The 16,416-nt window shown below is 47.8% G+C and overlaps 1 protein-coding gene across 1 annotated transcript in view; it reads right to left on the bottom strand.

Annotated features, from left to right (window-relative positions):
* The window catches only part of NBEAL2 (neurobeachin like 2), a 161,784-nt gene that overhangs the window by 14,009 nt on the left and 131,359 nt on the right, over nucleotides 1-16,416 (bottom strand). The window contains exons 36-47 of the mRNA XM_058180000.1: nucleotides 14,543-14,700; nucleotides 13,713-13,846; nucleotides 12,514-12,621; nucleotides 9,925-10,020; nucleotides 9,487-9,611; nucleotides 7,421-7,561; nucleotides 6,994-7,124; nucleotides 5,589-5,698; nucleotides 4,647-4,764; nucleotides 3,881-3,978; nucleotides 2,142-2,258; nucleotides 427-516 (exon numbers count right to left, since the gene is read on the bottom strand). Coding sequence (XP_058035983.1) covers nucleotides 427-516; nucleotides 2,142-2,258; nucleotides 3,881-3,978; nucleotides 4,647-4,764; nucleotides 5,589-5,698; nucleotides 6,994-7,124; nucleotides 7,421-7,561; nucleotides 9,487-9,611; nucleotides 9,925-10,020; nucleotides 12,514-12,621; nucleotides 13,713-13,846; nucleotides 14,543-14,700 — 1,426 coding nt within the window. The remainder of the gene's footprint in view (nucleotides 1-426; nucleotides 517-2,141; nucleotides 2,259-3,880; nucleotides 3,979-4,646; nucleotides 4,765-5,588; nucleotides 5,699-6,993; nucleotides 7,125-7,420; nucleotides 7,562-9,486; nucleotides 9,612-9,924; nucleotides 10,021-12,513; nucleotides 12,622-13,712; nucleotides 13,847-14,542; nucleotides 14,701-16,416) is intronic.

Here is a 16,416-nt window from a genome sequence, read left to right as displayed (position 1 = left end):
TATGTACCCTCTTCTGGAGTGTCTTGATGTTCCTGTCCATCCTTATCATTCCCTTGGGGTGGGGTTGGGGATGATTTTATTATATTAATTTATTTGATTCTTTTTTATTATTTATTGTTCTAAATGAGGTTTCATATTCCGTAAGCCGCCCTGAGTCGCCGTGTGCGAATAGGCGGCAATATAAATTTAATAAATAATAATAATAATAATCCCCTCTTGTGGCAATGAGTTCCACAGGTGAACTCCGCACTAGATGAGGAGGATCTGTTCTAGAACTTCTCCCAATCAACCAAAGGGGTAAAGGCAGACTCCGAGAGTGACTTATTTTGGGTTCTCCTACATCACATTGTCCACTATGTCAACTTTCTAAAAAATTGCTGGAAAAGCTCAAGGATTTCTTCACACACACACACACACACTTCTTACCATCATGTCAGGAGATCCCTGAGTCATGAAAGAATGACACTGGCTCTTGGGCACGATCACCTGGACAAGCGGGATCCGGTCGCTGATGCCCTAAACAAAGAAGAAGAGAAGACAGAGCGTCGTGTTTTTAATGATCTGGTGTACTTTTGAAGGTCGGTCCTAAAAGTGCTTTTCCAAAAAGGACCTCAGATATGCAGACGATACCACTCTAATGGCAGAAAGCGAAGAGGAACTGAAGAGCCTCTTGATGCGGGTGAAGGAGGAGAGTGCAAAAGTTGGCTTGAAACTCAGCATTAAGAAAACAAAAATCATGGCATCCGGCCCTTTCAATTCCTGGCAGATAGATGGGGAAGAAATGGAGGTAGTGACAGATTTTATCTTCCTGGGCTCCAAGATCACTGCAGATGGGGACTGCAGCCAAGAAATTAAAAGATGGTTGCTCCTGGGGAGGAAAGCTATGGCAAATCTAAACAGCGTACTAAAAAGCAGAGACATCACCCTGCCAACAAAAGTGCGTATAGTCAAAGCTATGATTTTCCCAGTTGCAATGGACGGCTGTGAAGGTTGGACCATAAGAAAGGCTGAGCGCCAAAGAATTGAGGCCTTTGAACTCTGGTGCTGGAGAAGACTCCTGCGAGTCCCTTGGACTGCAAGGCAATCCAACCGGTCAGTCCTAGAGGAGATCAACCCTGACTGCTCTTTAGAAGGCCAGATCCTGAAGAGGAAACTCAAATCCTTTGGCCACCTGATGAGAAGGAAGGACTCACTGGAGAAGAGCCTAATGCTGGGAAAGATTGAGGGCAAAAGAAGAAGGGGAGGACAGAGAACGAGGTGGCTGGATGGAGTCACTGAAGCAGTAGGCATGAGTTTAAATGGACTCCAGAGGATGGTAGAGGACAGGAAGGCCTGGAGGAACGTTGTCCATGGGGTCGTGATGGGTCGGACACGACTTCGCAACTAACAACAACAACAACAACTCGACTTTCTTGGTTTTTATTTTCCTTGAAAAAGTTTTGCATCTTGTCCGAAGAACCTTCTTCAGTTCCTTCTTCAGCACCTGTATGTGGTTGTTAAGTGAATCCAGCTTCTCCCCACCCCCATTGACTGGCGGGAGGGAGGGGGAAGGTCACAAACGGCAGATCACGTGGTCCCAGGACATTGCAACTGTACAGGAAATCCTCGACTTACGACCACAATTGGGCACCCCAAATTTTTTGTTGCTAAGTGAGAGATTTGTTGAGTGAACTTTGACCCCTTTTTACGATCTTTCTTGCTGCAGTTGTTAAATGAATCACTGCAGTTGTTAAAATGGGAGAAGGTCGCCAAAGGAGGGTCGCATGGTCCTCCAGGACACTTCAACGGTCATAAATGTGAGTCAACATCCCAAGCATCTAAATTTTGATCACATGACCATGCAATGGTCGTAAGTGTGAAAAAAGGTCACTTTCTTTAGTGTTGTTATAAACTCTGAATGGTCACTAAGTGAACTTTTGTAAGTGGAGGACTATCTCTAAGTACTGGTTGCCAACCACCTGAATTCTGATCATGTGACTGTGTGAGACGGTCACAAGTGTGAGGACCATTTTTCTCAGTGCTGTTGTAACTCCAAAGGGTCACTAAACGAATGGTCCTAAGTTGAGGACTCCCTGTATCGGTGGCTAGATGGGGAGCAATCAAAACTGACCCCTTTCGTCTCAATATGGGAAAAGACTTACTTCAACGAAGAACGATTTGAGTTGATCCAGGTTTTCAAAAATGTTCGGAGAATATGTATCCAGGCGAGAAAGCCTCTTGGCGGCATTTTCAGCCGAAAAACGAGCCGGGTGAGGTTCCTGCGAAGAAGAAAAACACTCAATTTTACAAGAACTTTTCGTTTTTCCATTTCCCTGAAGATACAGGTAGTCCTCGACTTACGACCACAACGGAACCCATAATTTCTGTTGCTAAGCGAGACAGTTGTTCAGTGAGTTTGGCCCCATTTCCCGACCTTTCCTGCCACCGTTGTTAAGTGAATCACTGCAGTTGTTAAGGAACGTGGTGAAGCGAATCTGGCTACCGACTTTGCTGGTCGAACGGTCGTAAGAAGGGATCACATGATCCCGGGGATGCTGCAATGGCCGTAAATAGGAGCCAGCTGCCAAGCATCCAAATATTGATCACGTAACCGTGGACGTGCCCCAATGGTTGTAAGTGTGAAAAGTCATCATAACTCACTATTTTCAGTGCTGTTGTAAATTTGAATGGTCACCAAGCGAAATTTACTTAATGACTATCTCGCTTAGCAACGGACATTTTGGCTTTCATGGAGGTTGTAAGTTGAGAACTACCTGAAAAACAAAAGCTTAAATGTTTAAAATGACCATTCCTCAATATTTAAGGAAGGTCTTATTCCTCAACCATTTATAGGCCTTGTCTAATCCTCGTCCGTCTTCCAAGATTTGGTAGCTCACTACTGGTAGTCCTTGACTTATGGCCACATTTGATCCTGCAATGGTTGTAACAGTGTTGGGTTGCTCCCAGTTTGCACCGGTTCAGGGGAACTGGAAGTGGCGGTGGTGGGAGACTCCGCCCACTCACCATCAAAAACACTCTGCGCATGCACAGAAGCACTGCGCGCTACCGATAGCAAATCAGTAGTGTCGGGATTTGAATCCTACTACTGGGTTGTAAGTGTTAAAACCAGTCAAAACAAGTGGTGAAATGCTCCTGGTTCGGACCGGATCGCCTGATCCGGTAGCGATGGCGGCGGGTGGTTCGGAGAACCGGTAGCAAAAATCCCTGCCCATCCCTCCATGCCCAGCTGAGCCGCGCGATCATCAGGTGTTTTTTTTTTTTACTTTTAAAAGAATTTTTTCTTCGGCAGAAAAAATGTTTTGAAAAGTTAAAAAAAAGAAAAGCCTCTGATGATCGTGTGGCTCAGCTGGGATTGTCAGAGGCTTTTAAAAGCATTTTTTCTACAACCTCTAAAAAATGCTTTTAAAAGAAAAAAAAAAAGCCTCTGACGACCAGGCAACTCAGCTGGGATTGTCGGAGGAACCTTTTAAAATCATTTTTTTTCGGCCGAAGAGGTTGTAGACAAAATGCTTTTAAAAGTAAAAAAAAAAAAAAGAAGTTGGCCACACCCACCCAGTCACATTACCCCCCACCAAGCCACGCCCACAGAACCGGTAGTAAATTTTACATTTCACCCCTGGTCAAAACCCACTGATTTCAGTGCCATTGTGACTTCGAACGGCCACTAAATGAATGGTTTTAAGTCAAGGATCAAATTAATAAAATTAAATTATAATAATTTAATTACATTATTAATTAAAATCAAATTAATAAAAATCAAATTAATAAGGACAACCTGTACTTCTTTATTGCTCATTCTGGCTAGGTCCTGAACCCTAGAAGGAAACCGCCTCTTTATCCACTGCGGAAACACAACAACTGCAATTATTAACCCCTGTACCTTCAACAGTTGGCAGGGGGTCTGCCCAAAGTTACTGATGATGCCTTCCAAAGCCTTGCGTTGCGTTTCATCTGCGATCGCGTCCAAATCAACTGCCCCTAAGTGAAAACGGCAGGTGTAACACCAAAACGGCGGACTGTATAGCTTACAGTACAGTACAGTGCAGTTCAGTACAGTACTGCAGTAGAGAATTGGAACAAGTTGTTTTGACATCTCTTCGGATGCAGAGCTGAACAATAATCAAAGGATCGTAGTATCTATCCCGACCCTCTTCTCCTGGTGGTTCTAGGACAACTCGCCCCATCTGACTCACTGAAGCACAACTCACCATGGCCAATGTGCCATGGGAAAATCTGCCGCGGAAAAATTCAACACGGGATAACTGTACTGTTACCTGCCACTGTTTCTTCGACATCATTTTAATTTTTGTCAACATGTGACCACATTTTGTCATTTTTGTGAATGACAAAAAATTAAAATAATGTCGAAGAAATAGTAGTGGATAATGGAACAGTTATCCTGTGTTGAATTGTCCTGTGGAGAGTTGGCTGCACTGAGTTGTCCCATGGTGCGTCGGTTCTGTGAATTGGCCAGGGCAGGTCAGCTGGGGCCGAGTTATCCCATTCTGGGTTCTGGTAGCCCCTCACCCAATTGTCGCTGTCCTTTTTGCAAAGAAGTTGAGAGGGTTGCTAATTCATATCGAATCCTTCCAGGGTCCCTGGGAAGGGAGCATCCCTGACTTAAAATCTTTGTTTTGTCCTCCTACCTTCATAAGTGCAATAATAGAATACATTCAGAGCCTCCACAGCTGCTGGCCCCCTCTGCTTATAGCCAAAGATCAAGTCGATCCATTCATGCAGATGGGCTGAGACATACTCGGATTCCTGTGGAGGATGCAACACAGAGATGGGAAGTCAAACAGTGTATTATTTCCACAGGAAAACAACTCAATTCAATTCATCGTGATGTGCGAAAACCGTTCCCAAATGAGGACATCCAAAGGTGTATTTAAAACCCTGAAATGTAGAGATAACTAGACAACTAGTATTTCAGAGATACTTTGCTATCTAAAGAAAAACATAAGGAACAATGCCTTTTGACTTCCTGCAGGCTTCCCCATTAACTTTCCTTGTAGGAAGTTGGCCGGAATGTTGGAAATGGCAGTCATGTGACCATGGCAGCACAACAGTGCAGCAACATGGCAGCATAAAGCAGTCATAACTTTGCCAAATTTCCATCCTATGGTAATCAGGAATCCTGGATTTTAGATGCATTTTGTAAGTTAACCTATTTGAGATACACTGATTCAAAAATTATTGACCTATGATGCCCCATTTTGCCCAACTGAAGGTTACAAACAGACACCAGAGTTTTAGTAGTATATAGGTAGAAGAGAATTTTTATAGCTGATGATGCACTGATGTTGTTCCATATTTGAGATATGAAATGTCTACAAGAAAACAACCACGTTCAGAGAGTACCAAAGATCCCACAGTCCTCCTCCTCCTCCTCCTCCTCTCAACCCTCCCTTCCAGCACTGATGATGTTCCCTAGTTGGGTCATGAAACATCTGCAAGAAAACCACCAAGCTCAGAGGCACCCCACAATTCTACATTTGCCTGGACTTTTTAGAGGTGCTTCGCAAAGTTTAAGATGGGACAACCTTCCTAGCAACCCCATTGTGCAGTCAACACTTGATTTCACATACTAGTGCTTGCCGGTGTTTGTGGATAAAATCTTCTGGGGATTTGGCCCATTTGGGAAGGACCACGTCCCCCACTTTCTCATTCGATATCTGAAGAGAGCCGAGATCGAAACCTGCGAAAGAGAAGAAAGAGGAAGGTTGCAACGTTTTCAAGACAGGAGACAGCGCTTGCTGGCTGAAATTGAAAGAGGATAAACTCCAGGTGCGAATATAGATAATATTAAGATATATAAACAATCGAGTAATATATTATCGTGTAATATAAAGATATGTATTGTATGTAGACCTGCCACAACTGAGCCCAAAATTTCTGTTGCTAAGCGAGATAGTTGTTGAGTGAATTTTGCCCCATTTTATGACCTTTCTTGCCATAGTTGTTAAGGGAATTACTGCAGTCGTTAAGTTAGTCACACGGTTGTTAAGTGAATCTGACTTCCCCCACTGAGTTTGTCAGAAGGTCACAAAAGGTGATCACATGACCCCGGGACACTGCAACCGTCATAAACATGGGTCAGTTGCCAAGCGACTGAATTTTGATCACAAGACCCCAGGGAATGTTGCGATGGTCGTAAGTGGTCATAAATTACATTTTTCAGTGCTGTTGTAACTTTGAACAGTCACTAAACAAATGTTGTAAGTCGAAGACTACCTGTAATGCTTTAGACCAGGGGTCTCCAACCTTGGTCCCTTTAAGGCTTGTGGACTTCAACTCCCAGAGTCCCTCAGCCAGCTTTGCTTCAACTCTGGGAGTTGAAGTCCATAAGTCTTAAAGGGACCAAGGTTGGAGACCCTGTCGTGTCCCACTCCTCCTGTGACGGCCGGGTCGGGGAAGTCCGTATCAAGCGTGGCTGCAAAGCCTCTGCAGCTTTGCCAAAGTCCTATCAGAGTCCTCAGGGCAGGCAGGAATCCAAGGTGTGACTTCAGCAATTCAGATTAGACTTTGCCTGACTCAGAGAATGCCAGAAAGCTGGTCCTTTATATAGGCCATGGGGTGTGGCTCCATGACTCAGCACTTATCCAGGCCTGCCCCTCCCTTCCTTTTGCTGACGTCGCCTCTCCATTCTCCGGAAGCATGGATCTGTCCACCCTCCAGCTGCCGGCAATTCTAGCTCGTGACTGACTTCATGTTCCTCATGCTCACACGCTGTGGGGGGTGGGGGAGGGTTATTTGCTCAGTCTGTCCGGGCATGGTGCCAGGACTGGGGCTGGAGGCATGCCAGGCCCTTCGTCTGCACTATCAGTCTCTGGCTGAGATAACAGGAGATGAGAGGGGCCCGGCTGCGGAGAGGGGGGTGGGCGAGGCACAACAGACCCCTGCTTTAGACTGCAAGTTTCGATATCTCACTTCCAATTTCTCATTGACACTGTTGGAAACGCGAACGGCCCACTGGCTGGGGACACTCCTTACCATTCTGGTTCTCCAGAAAATCGGTAAAGTAGAAGAATTCCGGGATCAATTCTTTCACATCCACCGGGTTCTCCAAGCGAGCCTGCCAAGCGGCAGGAACTGAGTGGAATTGGCGATCAGAACAATCAAATCTGAGACAGGAGGAGCAGAAGATGAAGTAATAACCATTCCCGCCAAGGACTGAGTGTGCAGACGCGACGTCAGGCTGAGATCTCATGACGTCGGTTCGACAACAAAACCCAACCAAATTCATTGTGAGACCTTCACCCCATTGTGGGACCTTCACCCCATTGTGGGACCTTCACCCCATTGCCAAATCAAACTTTTGCTAGATTGAGGAAATCTGGATATTATCGGGGTTTGGAGTGAAACGAGGACGCTATCACAGCCAGGATCAACGGCGGTCCATGGTCGTGTTCCAGCTCACCTCCCGCTCTGCAGCTGGATATGCAGCGTGGTGAACGGCTCTGTACGGATCAGGTAGTGCATGACACCGGCTGCGTTGGAGTAGTGGGTGCCATAGTGGAATTTGTCAATCATTCCCGTGGGGTCTTCGAAGCTCTCGTACCTGAAGTGACAGAGTGAGGACACAACAAGGTCAGGAGACGCTGACGCGAAGGATGAAGTGAGCAGGGTCCCTTGATCAGATCTGAGGATCTGCTCCGCAAATCCATTTGTGGATTCCTGCCTTACGAGGTGGAATGAAGACCCAAAGAACCACCCAGGAGACACAACCTGTTCCAAGATCGAGTCCGACAACTGTCGAGGGGAACGACATTCCTAAGACCACCACGGACGTATCTCTAGGAGCTTCAGCTGACCATTCACGGAGAACTTTAACAAATTCGACAACAACTTATAACTGGTAGGTGTCGACTCGCGACCGTAACGGAGTTGGCGCATTATGGCTGCAAGCCGTGATGTGATCACCTCGCTTAATGATCCCAAACTGATCTCTCCCCTGTGCTGTTATTAAGTGACTGATTGGGTCATTAAGTGGAATGCAAGTTGCCTCAGGGAGGTCCAGCACAGGGACTCCCAAGACCTCCTTCAACCCTTCCAGTACCTTGTGCTCTGCTTCCCACATCATAGGGACCCCAAAGGTTTTAGGCCTGCTTCACCTCGCTATTGGATTCCCAATGTCTGCAGGGACCCAGGGGGGCAGGATGGGAGTGATAGACAGGAGGTGCTGCTGCAGTATCCTTGCAGTTTATTCTAAGGGTCAATGATTATAGGGATGCCGCAGCAGCGGTAACTGAATCATTGCTCTGACCCAGCTCCCCACACACGACCAACCTTCTATACTTGAAGCAATGATTCCTTTATTAGGAGCGCCAGCAGTCCTGTCAAGGAGTCTCTTTCTCACAGCAGCCTAACAAGACCTTCTGGCTGGGAGATGAACAGTTGTCTGCCACATCTATTCATCTCCGCCCCCTGCCTTTTATCCCCAGAGCTAGGTTGGGGCTTCGCTAGCAGCGGTGGCTCTTCTGTCCCAAGGATCAGCCCCTAGATCTCCACTGCTCTCCTCTCCTCTGCCTTCTGAGCATCTGCACGTCAGGCACTTCCACCTCTTCCTCATCAGCCACCTCCAGACCTGGGGGCTCTTGACTCTCCATCTGAGGGCTGACGGACAGCCCAGGGTCCGCTTTTGTCTCTCTCTCTCTCTGACAGTTCCATTCCCTCTTCCCCCTCGGAGCCCTCAGGTTACCTGGATACTGACTCCCAGGCCGCCTCCTCATCCGATTTGGCTGTTGAAGGGGCTGACGGCCTACAGGTCACAACTGTCAAAAATAGCTTTTGGGGATCCAGTGTAACTTCAGTCACTAAGCAATCGCCCAGCGCCCACACATCCGTGCGTCATCCTCTCTTCTCCTGGCACACCATGGCCTGGCAGGCCCATTTTTCTCTCTCACGTGGCTCCAGAGCTTCTCTATGAATCTGGGAGGGTGAAAACTGCCTTTCCCACCCCCCGGAGACCCTCTGGAGGCCAGAAACAGCCCATTTACCAACTTCCAGTTGAACAGGAAGTAACGTTTTTTGCTGTCCTCAGCCTCTAGAGACTCCTAGAGAGGCTCTGGAGGCTGGGGACAGCAAAAAAGTCACTTCCTGTCCAACTGTAAGTTGGTAAATGGGCCATTTCTGGCCTCCGGAGGGCCTCTGGGGGTTGGATGTGGGAAAGGCAGTTTTCACCCTCCCCAGACTCATAGAGAGGCTCTGGAGCCAGGTGAGAGAGAAAAACGGGACTCCCCCCCCAGGCCCTCTGGAGGCAGGAAACAGCCCGTTTCCCTACTTCTGGTGGGCCCAAACGGCCTGAAAATCAGCTGGCCACCACGCGCATGCACACCCGAGCTGAGCTCGTGTGCCCATTGATATACCATAGGTTCACCATCACAGAGCTGTAACTTCAAACCATCTCTAAATGAATGGTCCTAAGTCAACGTCTACCTGCAGCTCCTCCCACCTTACTTTGCGCAGGAAATGCTCACAACTCACTTCTCTTTAACATCTTTGGCATGTTTCTCATTGGCCACCCCGATGGGCTTGGACAGATCCCGGAAAACGGCCGGGTTGTTGAGATCCAGGGTCTCCGAGACATAATCTTGCAGGATCCAGGGGAACTGAACGACAGGGAGAAAGAAAAAGATGCTCGAACCCCATCTCAGCGCCGCAGAGAAGTCATCCATGGATCAGGGGTCTCCAATCTTTGCAACTTTACGGCTTGTGGACTTCAACTCCCAGAATTCCTCAGCCAGCATGATTGGGACAGCAGAAAAGAGAATGTGCTGGCCGAGGAATTCTGGGAGTTGAAGTCCACAAGTCGTAAAGTTGCAAAGATTGGAGACCCCTGATCCATGGGATCCACATTGAGGGAGCTCCAGAAGACCCTTCCCCTTATCTATGCCTCAACCCCCTTTTATTCTGGGGTCTTACCACGGGATATTGAGAAAGGTCATTGTAGGTGCGTCCTGCAATGGTATTCAGCTGCATGAGGTATTCAAAGTTGGAGATCTCCCTATAGACCCATTTCTGGAGGGGAAAAAAAAAGGGATCCACTGAGATATATACTGTACCATGGGTGGACACAGGAACAGAGAAAACATGAGAAGGGGGCAGACAGACCCACCAAACTTTTCAATCTTGGAACTGTCTGTCTTGCCGCATGAATGAGAAAAAGAAAGCGAAGGTTCCAAAGGCGATAAACCAACAGGAAAGCAAGAGAATAGAAATACTTTTGTCCCATTACTGAAACTGAAGGTGGTAGCTGGGCCTGGAGACTGTTCTCCAGAGTTTTTCTAGATAATCCTCGACATACAACCATTCGTTCGGTGATCATTCAAAGTTATGACAGCACTGAAAAAAGGGACCACCCTTGCGACAGTCATGTGACCAAAGTTAGGATGCTTGGAAACTGGCATGGACTTATGACAGTTGTAACGTCCTGGGGTCCCTTTTGTGACCTTCTGACAAGCAAAGTCAATGGGGAAGCCGGGTTCGCTTAACAACTTCGTTATTAATCGTAACAACTGCTATGATGCGCTTAACAACCGGGGTGGCAGGAAACGTCCCAAATTGGGGCAAAGCTCACTTAACAAATGTCCGGTTTAGGAAAAGGAATTTCCTGTGGTCGTACGTTGAGGACTATCTCTACACTGGGGAAAGGGAGAGGATTGCAGGCCAAATACATCGATGGACAACGTCCCATGATATTGGCGACTTTTAACACAGTCCTCAACATACGACCACAACTGAGAACTGTTGTGCCTCACCCGCCCTCCTCTCCTCATCCGGGCCCCTCCTATCTCCTGCTATCTGAGCCAGAGACCGATAGTGAAGAAGAATGGCCTGGCATGCCTCCAGCCCCCAGCCCTGGCACCATGCCCGGACAGAATGAGCAAACAAACCTCCCTCCTACAGCGTGTGAGCACGAAGCCAGCCACGAGCTAGAATTGCTGGCAGCTGAGCAGGAGGACGAAAAGTGGACAGATCCCCGCTTCCGGAGAATGGAGAGGCGACGTCAGCAAAAGGAAGGGAGGGGCAGGCCTGGATAAGTGCTGAGTCATGGAGCCACACCCCATCGCCTCTATAAAGGATGTGCTTTTTGGCATTCCTTGAGTCAGGCAAAGTCTCATCTGGTTGCTGAAGTCACACCTTGGATTCCTGCCTGACCTGAGAACTCTGACAGGAATTTGGCAAAGCTGCAGAGGCTTCGTGGCCACGCTTGATACAGACTTCCCAGACCCGGCCGTCGGAGGAGGAGTGGGACACGACAAGAACAGAATTTCCACTGCTAAGCAAAGCAGCTGTTATACGAGTTATATGCCCCTTTTTGGTCAAATTTGGTAAATGAATCCCTGCAGTTGTTGAGTGAACAATGCAGTCGTTAAGCGAATCTGGTTTCCCACTGATTTTGCTGGTCAGAAAATCGCCAACGGCGGCCCACTCATTGTGTGATCCCATGGACATTGCAATTGCTAGAAAATACACCCCAGTTGTCCAATGCCTGAATTTTGACCGCTCGATTGTGGGATGCAGCGATGGTCGCAAGTGCGAGGACTGGTCTTAAGTGACTTTTTTCCAATGCCGCTGTAACTTCGAATGGTCGCTCAATGAATGGTCCAAAGCCGAGGACTCCCTGTGTAGAGCTGCTGATCCAATTCTACAGAGGAATTATTGAATCTGTCATTTGCACCTCTATAACTGTCTGGTTCGGTTCTGCAACCCAACAAGAAAAACACAGACTTCAGAGGATAATTAGAACTGCAGAAAAAATAATTGCTACCAACCTGCCTTCCATTGAGGACCTGTATACTGCACGAATCAAGAAGAGGGCCGTGAAAATATTTGCAGATCCCTCGCATCCTGGACATAAACTGTTTCAACTCCTACCCTCAAAACGACGCTATAGAGCACTGCACACCAGAACAACTAGACACAAGAACAGTTTTTTCCCGAAGGCCATCACTCTGCTAAACAAATAATTCCCTCAACACTGTCAGACTATTTACTGAATCTGCACTACTATTAATCTTCTCATCGTTCCCATCACCCATCTCTTTCCACTTATGACTGTATGACTATAACTTGTTGCTGGCAATCCTTATGATTTATATTGATATATTGACCATCAATTGTGTTGTAAATGTTGTACCTTGATGAACGTATCTTTTCTTTTATGTACACTGAGAGCATATGCACCAAGACAAATTCCTTGTGTGTCCAATCACACTTGGCCAATAAAATTCTATTCTATTCTATTCTATTCTATTCTATTCTATTCTATTCTATTCTATTCTATTCTATTCTATTCTATTCTATTCTATTCTATTCTATTCCATTCCATTCCATTCCATTCCATTCCATTCTATTCTATTCTAGAGGGGGTGAAAGGGATTCCTGTGGCAGTGCAATGCTTCCTGGATCAGGCGGGATCTCCCGCTCTTCCAGAAGGGGGGTTGACATTCCCGCACAAGGAACGTTCCAGAAAAGTGGGGTTTCTTTGTCCACAGAACGATAGGGTACCTGAGTCAGTCCGGAGGCCTTGAGCAAGTCCTGCGGGGAGCGGCTGCCTTGATAAATCTGGTTGGGAAGCTGCAAGCTGAGGATGGTGGAATAGACCTTGTTCCTCACCTGGGGAAAGAAGCCGGTGGGGGGATTAGGCGGCGTTCAGGAAGATTTAATATTTAATTTAATTATCATTTAATAATTTTATTTTTAATAATTTTTATTTTACTATTTTAATTTCGTTATTTCTTTGTTGCTTATTTCTATCCTGCCTGCATTATTTTTATAAATAGCTCAAGGCGGTGAACATATCTTCCTATTTTCCCAACGAAAGCAACCTGCGAGAGATGGCAGGCGCTGAGAAGGAGGGAATCACCCAGCCGGCTTTCATGCCTAAGGGGGGGGACTAGAACTCCCCGTCTCCTGGTGATCGGCCCAAAGTCACCCAGTTGGCTTTCAGGGCTAAGGCAGGGCTAGAATTCACTACCTCTTGTTTTCTACCTTAATGCTGTGACTGCGGAGCCTGTCCTCATGGAGGAGGATGACTCGGAGAGTGAGGGAGAGGAGCCGACAAGGCCTCCCTCTCCAGGTCCCTCCTTCCTGGCAACGCCTCAAATGCCGGCGGAAGGCCAGGAAGAAGGTGTGTCAGAGCCCCCACAGATAGAGGACGAGGAGGATCAATCGTGGATTGACCCTAGACAGCATCAGAAAGAGAGGCGTGCGCAGCAGAGGAAGAGGTGTGGCAGGCCCAGGGAGTGCTGAGTCACTGAGCCATACCCCACAGGGGATAAAAGCGGGTGGGGTTGCCATCTGGCCCTTGTGACGGACAAAAGCTACTAAGTGTGAACTGCATCGTGTGAGCTTCAGACAGTTTTTGGATTTAAGACTTGGATTTTTGTGAGTAACTCTTGACCGTTCTTTAGACTCCTGGTTGCTCTGGCAACGGACTGTAAACACACTGACTCTTGATAAGAAACTTGGCTGGCACTTGGAGAGCAGCTGCCAGAACTTTCTTCTGCCAAAGGAAACCAGGCCAACATGTAAATAAATTGCTGGCAGACATCCTTTGGCACTTGAGTTTTCTTAGGTGAGGTGGGGGGGGGGACAGAACACTTAACCACTAGACCAAAGGGCTGTTCTCTGTTTCCAAGATGGCACCTGCCCCAAGTTGTCCCTTCTCCTGTGTACTTTTCATGAGGGAAGGAACTTTCAGTTACCATTTTCTTGAAGTTGAGGAAATAATTCGCCTGGTCGATGAAGAAGAACTCCAGGGCCGAACGTCGAAGGTTGTAACGTCGCAGGTGCAGCTCCCGGAGCTGACCAAGTGGACGCTTGAAGTCGTGTCCGATACCTAGGAGTAGGCGCAGAAAACCACCATTTGCTCATTTCTCGGGGACTCAAAGAGGGGGATGGAAGGGACTCTGCACCCAGGGACAATGGGGAAGCTGCTGCTACCATCCCATATACAGGTAGTCCTTGACTTACGACCACAATTGAACGCCAGATTTTAGTTGCTTAGCAAGACAGTTGTTTCGCCACATTTTATGACTTTTCTTGCTACGAGTGAATCGCTACAGTTAATACATTAGTCACACGGTCGTTAAGTGAATCCGGCTTCCCTCATTGACTTTGCTCAGCGGACGGTTGTCAAAGGGGGAATCGCATGACCCCCGGGACGCTGCAACCGGGACGCTGCAAGATCATGGGTGGGATACAATGGTTGTAAGTGTGAAAAACAGTCATGGCATTGTAAATTTGATTGGTCATTAAATGAACGGCCTCTACACTGCATGCCGGAGGGAAGAAACTCCCTTCCTTGACACCTGTGTTGATTTTCAAGTCATTGTTTGCATCAATACAGGTAGTTCTTGACACGCAATTACTCACTTAGCGACCGCTTCAAGTTACAACAGCACTGAAAAGAGGGACTTACAATTCGTTTTCACCCTTACGACACTGGTCCCAACGGTGTTCATAAGTCAAGGACTATCAGTACTCTTCCTTTTCTCTCCCAAGGCCGTTCTCGCATCCCGTCGCACTCACTTACCGTCCTCGGTCTCCTCTTTCTCGCTGTTGCTGTCGTAAAAATAGATCTGTTGGGTGGTGATCTCCAGGCGCCCCGGGATCACCGCCACAACGGTGATGAGTTCGCAATCCTCCGAGATCAGCAGTTTCTCTCGCTGGTTTTGTTCTTTGGGTTCTAGGCTGAAAGAGGCAACGCGTCTGGTGACTTCTGCGGCCTCAGGATTCCCGCAGAGCTTCAGCGGGAACCGTCAGCAGGCCCAGGAAAGGTCGGGGAATGGTGAAACCTTAATGTGGGCTGGGAAGGGTTAAAAAAATGAAGGCTCTCCCTATAGCTAGGTGGAAAGGAACCCAGGGGAGGACTTCGCTGAAGATCTAAGGAGAGCGCCATTGGCGCTCTCTGAGCTTGGTGGTTTCCTTGCAGACCTCACATGATACAACTAGGGAACATCATCAGTTTTGGGAGGAAGTGGGAGGAGGAGGAGGAGGAGAAGGAGGGGAGGAGGAGGAGGAGGAGAAGAAGAAGAGGAAGAAAAGGAGGAAGAGGAGAAAAAGAAGAAGAGAAGAAGAAGAAGAAGAGAGGAGGAGGAAGAGATGAAGAAGAAGAGGAAGTAGCGAGGAGGAGGAGGAGAAGAAGAGGAGGAAGAGGAAAAGAAGAAGAAGAGGAGGAGGAGGAGGAGGAGAAGAAGAAGAGGAGGAGGAGAAGAAGAAGAAGAGGAAGAAGGAGGAGGAGAAAAGAAGAAGACGAAGAAGAGGAGGAGGAGGAGGAGGGGAGGAAGAAAGGAGGAGGAGGAGAGATGGTGGAGGAGGAGAAGAAGAGGAGGAGGAGGTGGTGGAGGAGGAGAAGAAGAGGAGGAGGAGGAGGTGGAGGAGGAGAAGAAGAGGAGGAGGAGGAGGTGGAGGAGGAGAAGAAGAAGAAGAGAGGAGGAGGAGAGGAGGAGGAGAAGGAGAAGAAGAGAAGAAGAGAGGAGGAAGAGAAGGAGGAGGAGGAGGAGGAGAGAAGAAGAAGAGGAGGAGAGGAGGAGGAGAAAGAAGAAGAGAAGAAGAGGAGGAGGAGGAGGAGGAGAGGAAGAAAGGAGGAGGAGGAGAGGTGGTGGAGAAGAAGAAGAAGAAGAGAAGAAGAAGAGGAGGAGGAGGAAGAAGAGAGGAAGAAGAAAGGAAGAGGAGGAGAAGGAGAAGAGGAAGAAGAGAGGAGGAGGAGGAGGAGAAGGAGGAGGAGAAGAAGAGGAGGAGGAGGAGGAGGAGGAGAAGAGAAGAGGAGGAGGTGGTGGAGGAGGAGAAGAAGAGAAGAAGAAGAAGAGGAAGAAGAGAGGAAGAGAAAAGGAAGAAGGGAGGAGGAGGAGGAGGAGAGGAGGAGGAAAAGAAGAAGAAGAAGAAGAAGAAGAAGAAGAAGAAGAAGAAGAAGAAGAAGAAGAAGAAGAAGAAGAAGTAGAAGAAGAAGAAGAAGAAGAAGAAGAAAAGGATTGAGTGGTCCTTGGTTCTCTCTGAGCTTGGTGACTTTCCTGCAGACATTTCACGACCCAACTAGGGAAAATCATCAGTGCTAGGATTAGGGTGTGCAGAGTGGTGGAGGAGGAGAAAGAGGAGGAGGACTGCAGGATCCTTGAGAATACTCCTTCCTGGGGGAGGGGAGGGGGGGGCATGACAAAACTCACTGATTGTCCAAGAAGGAGAGGTCTTCTTCTGCTAGCTGATCGTCCTGCATCTCACTGACTTTGGCTTCTTTGGCCACCGCTAAAGGTAGGGATTCCGCTGGGTTGTGTAAGCCATCGGCACCTGGAAGGACATGGGATGGAATGGTTAAATGGTCTCCTTTCTTCTTCTGCCCATTCTCCATATTTAAGTAAGGAATTGGCCATCGACAGCTGTTGGACCTTCCTTAGTTGGGAAGGATGTTCT

This window comes from Ahaetulla prasina, chromosome 4 (genome assembly GCF_028640845.1).
Source record: "Ahaetulla prasina isolate Xishuangbanna chromosome 4, ASM2864084v1, whole genome shotgun sequence".
Taxonomy (NCBI): domain Eukaryota; kingdom Metazoa; phylum Chordata; class Lepidosauria; order Squamata; family Colubridae; genus Ahaetulla; species Ahaetulla prasina.
The sequence above is the reverse complement of the archived record's forward strand: the minus strand, read 5'-3'. Positions and strand labels throughout refer to the sequence as shown.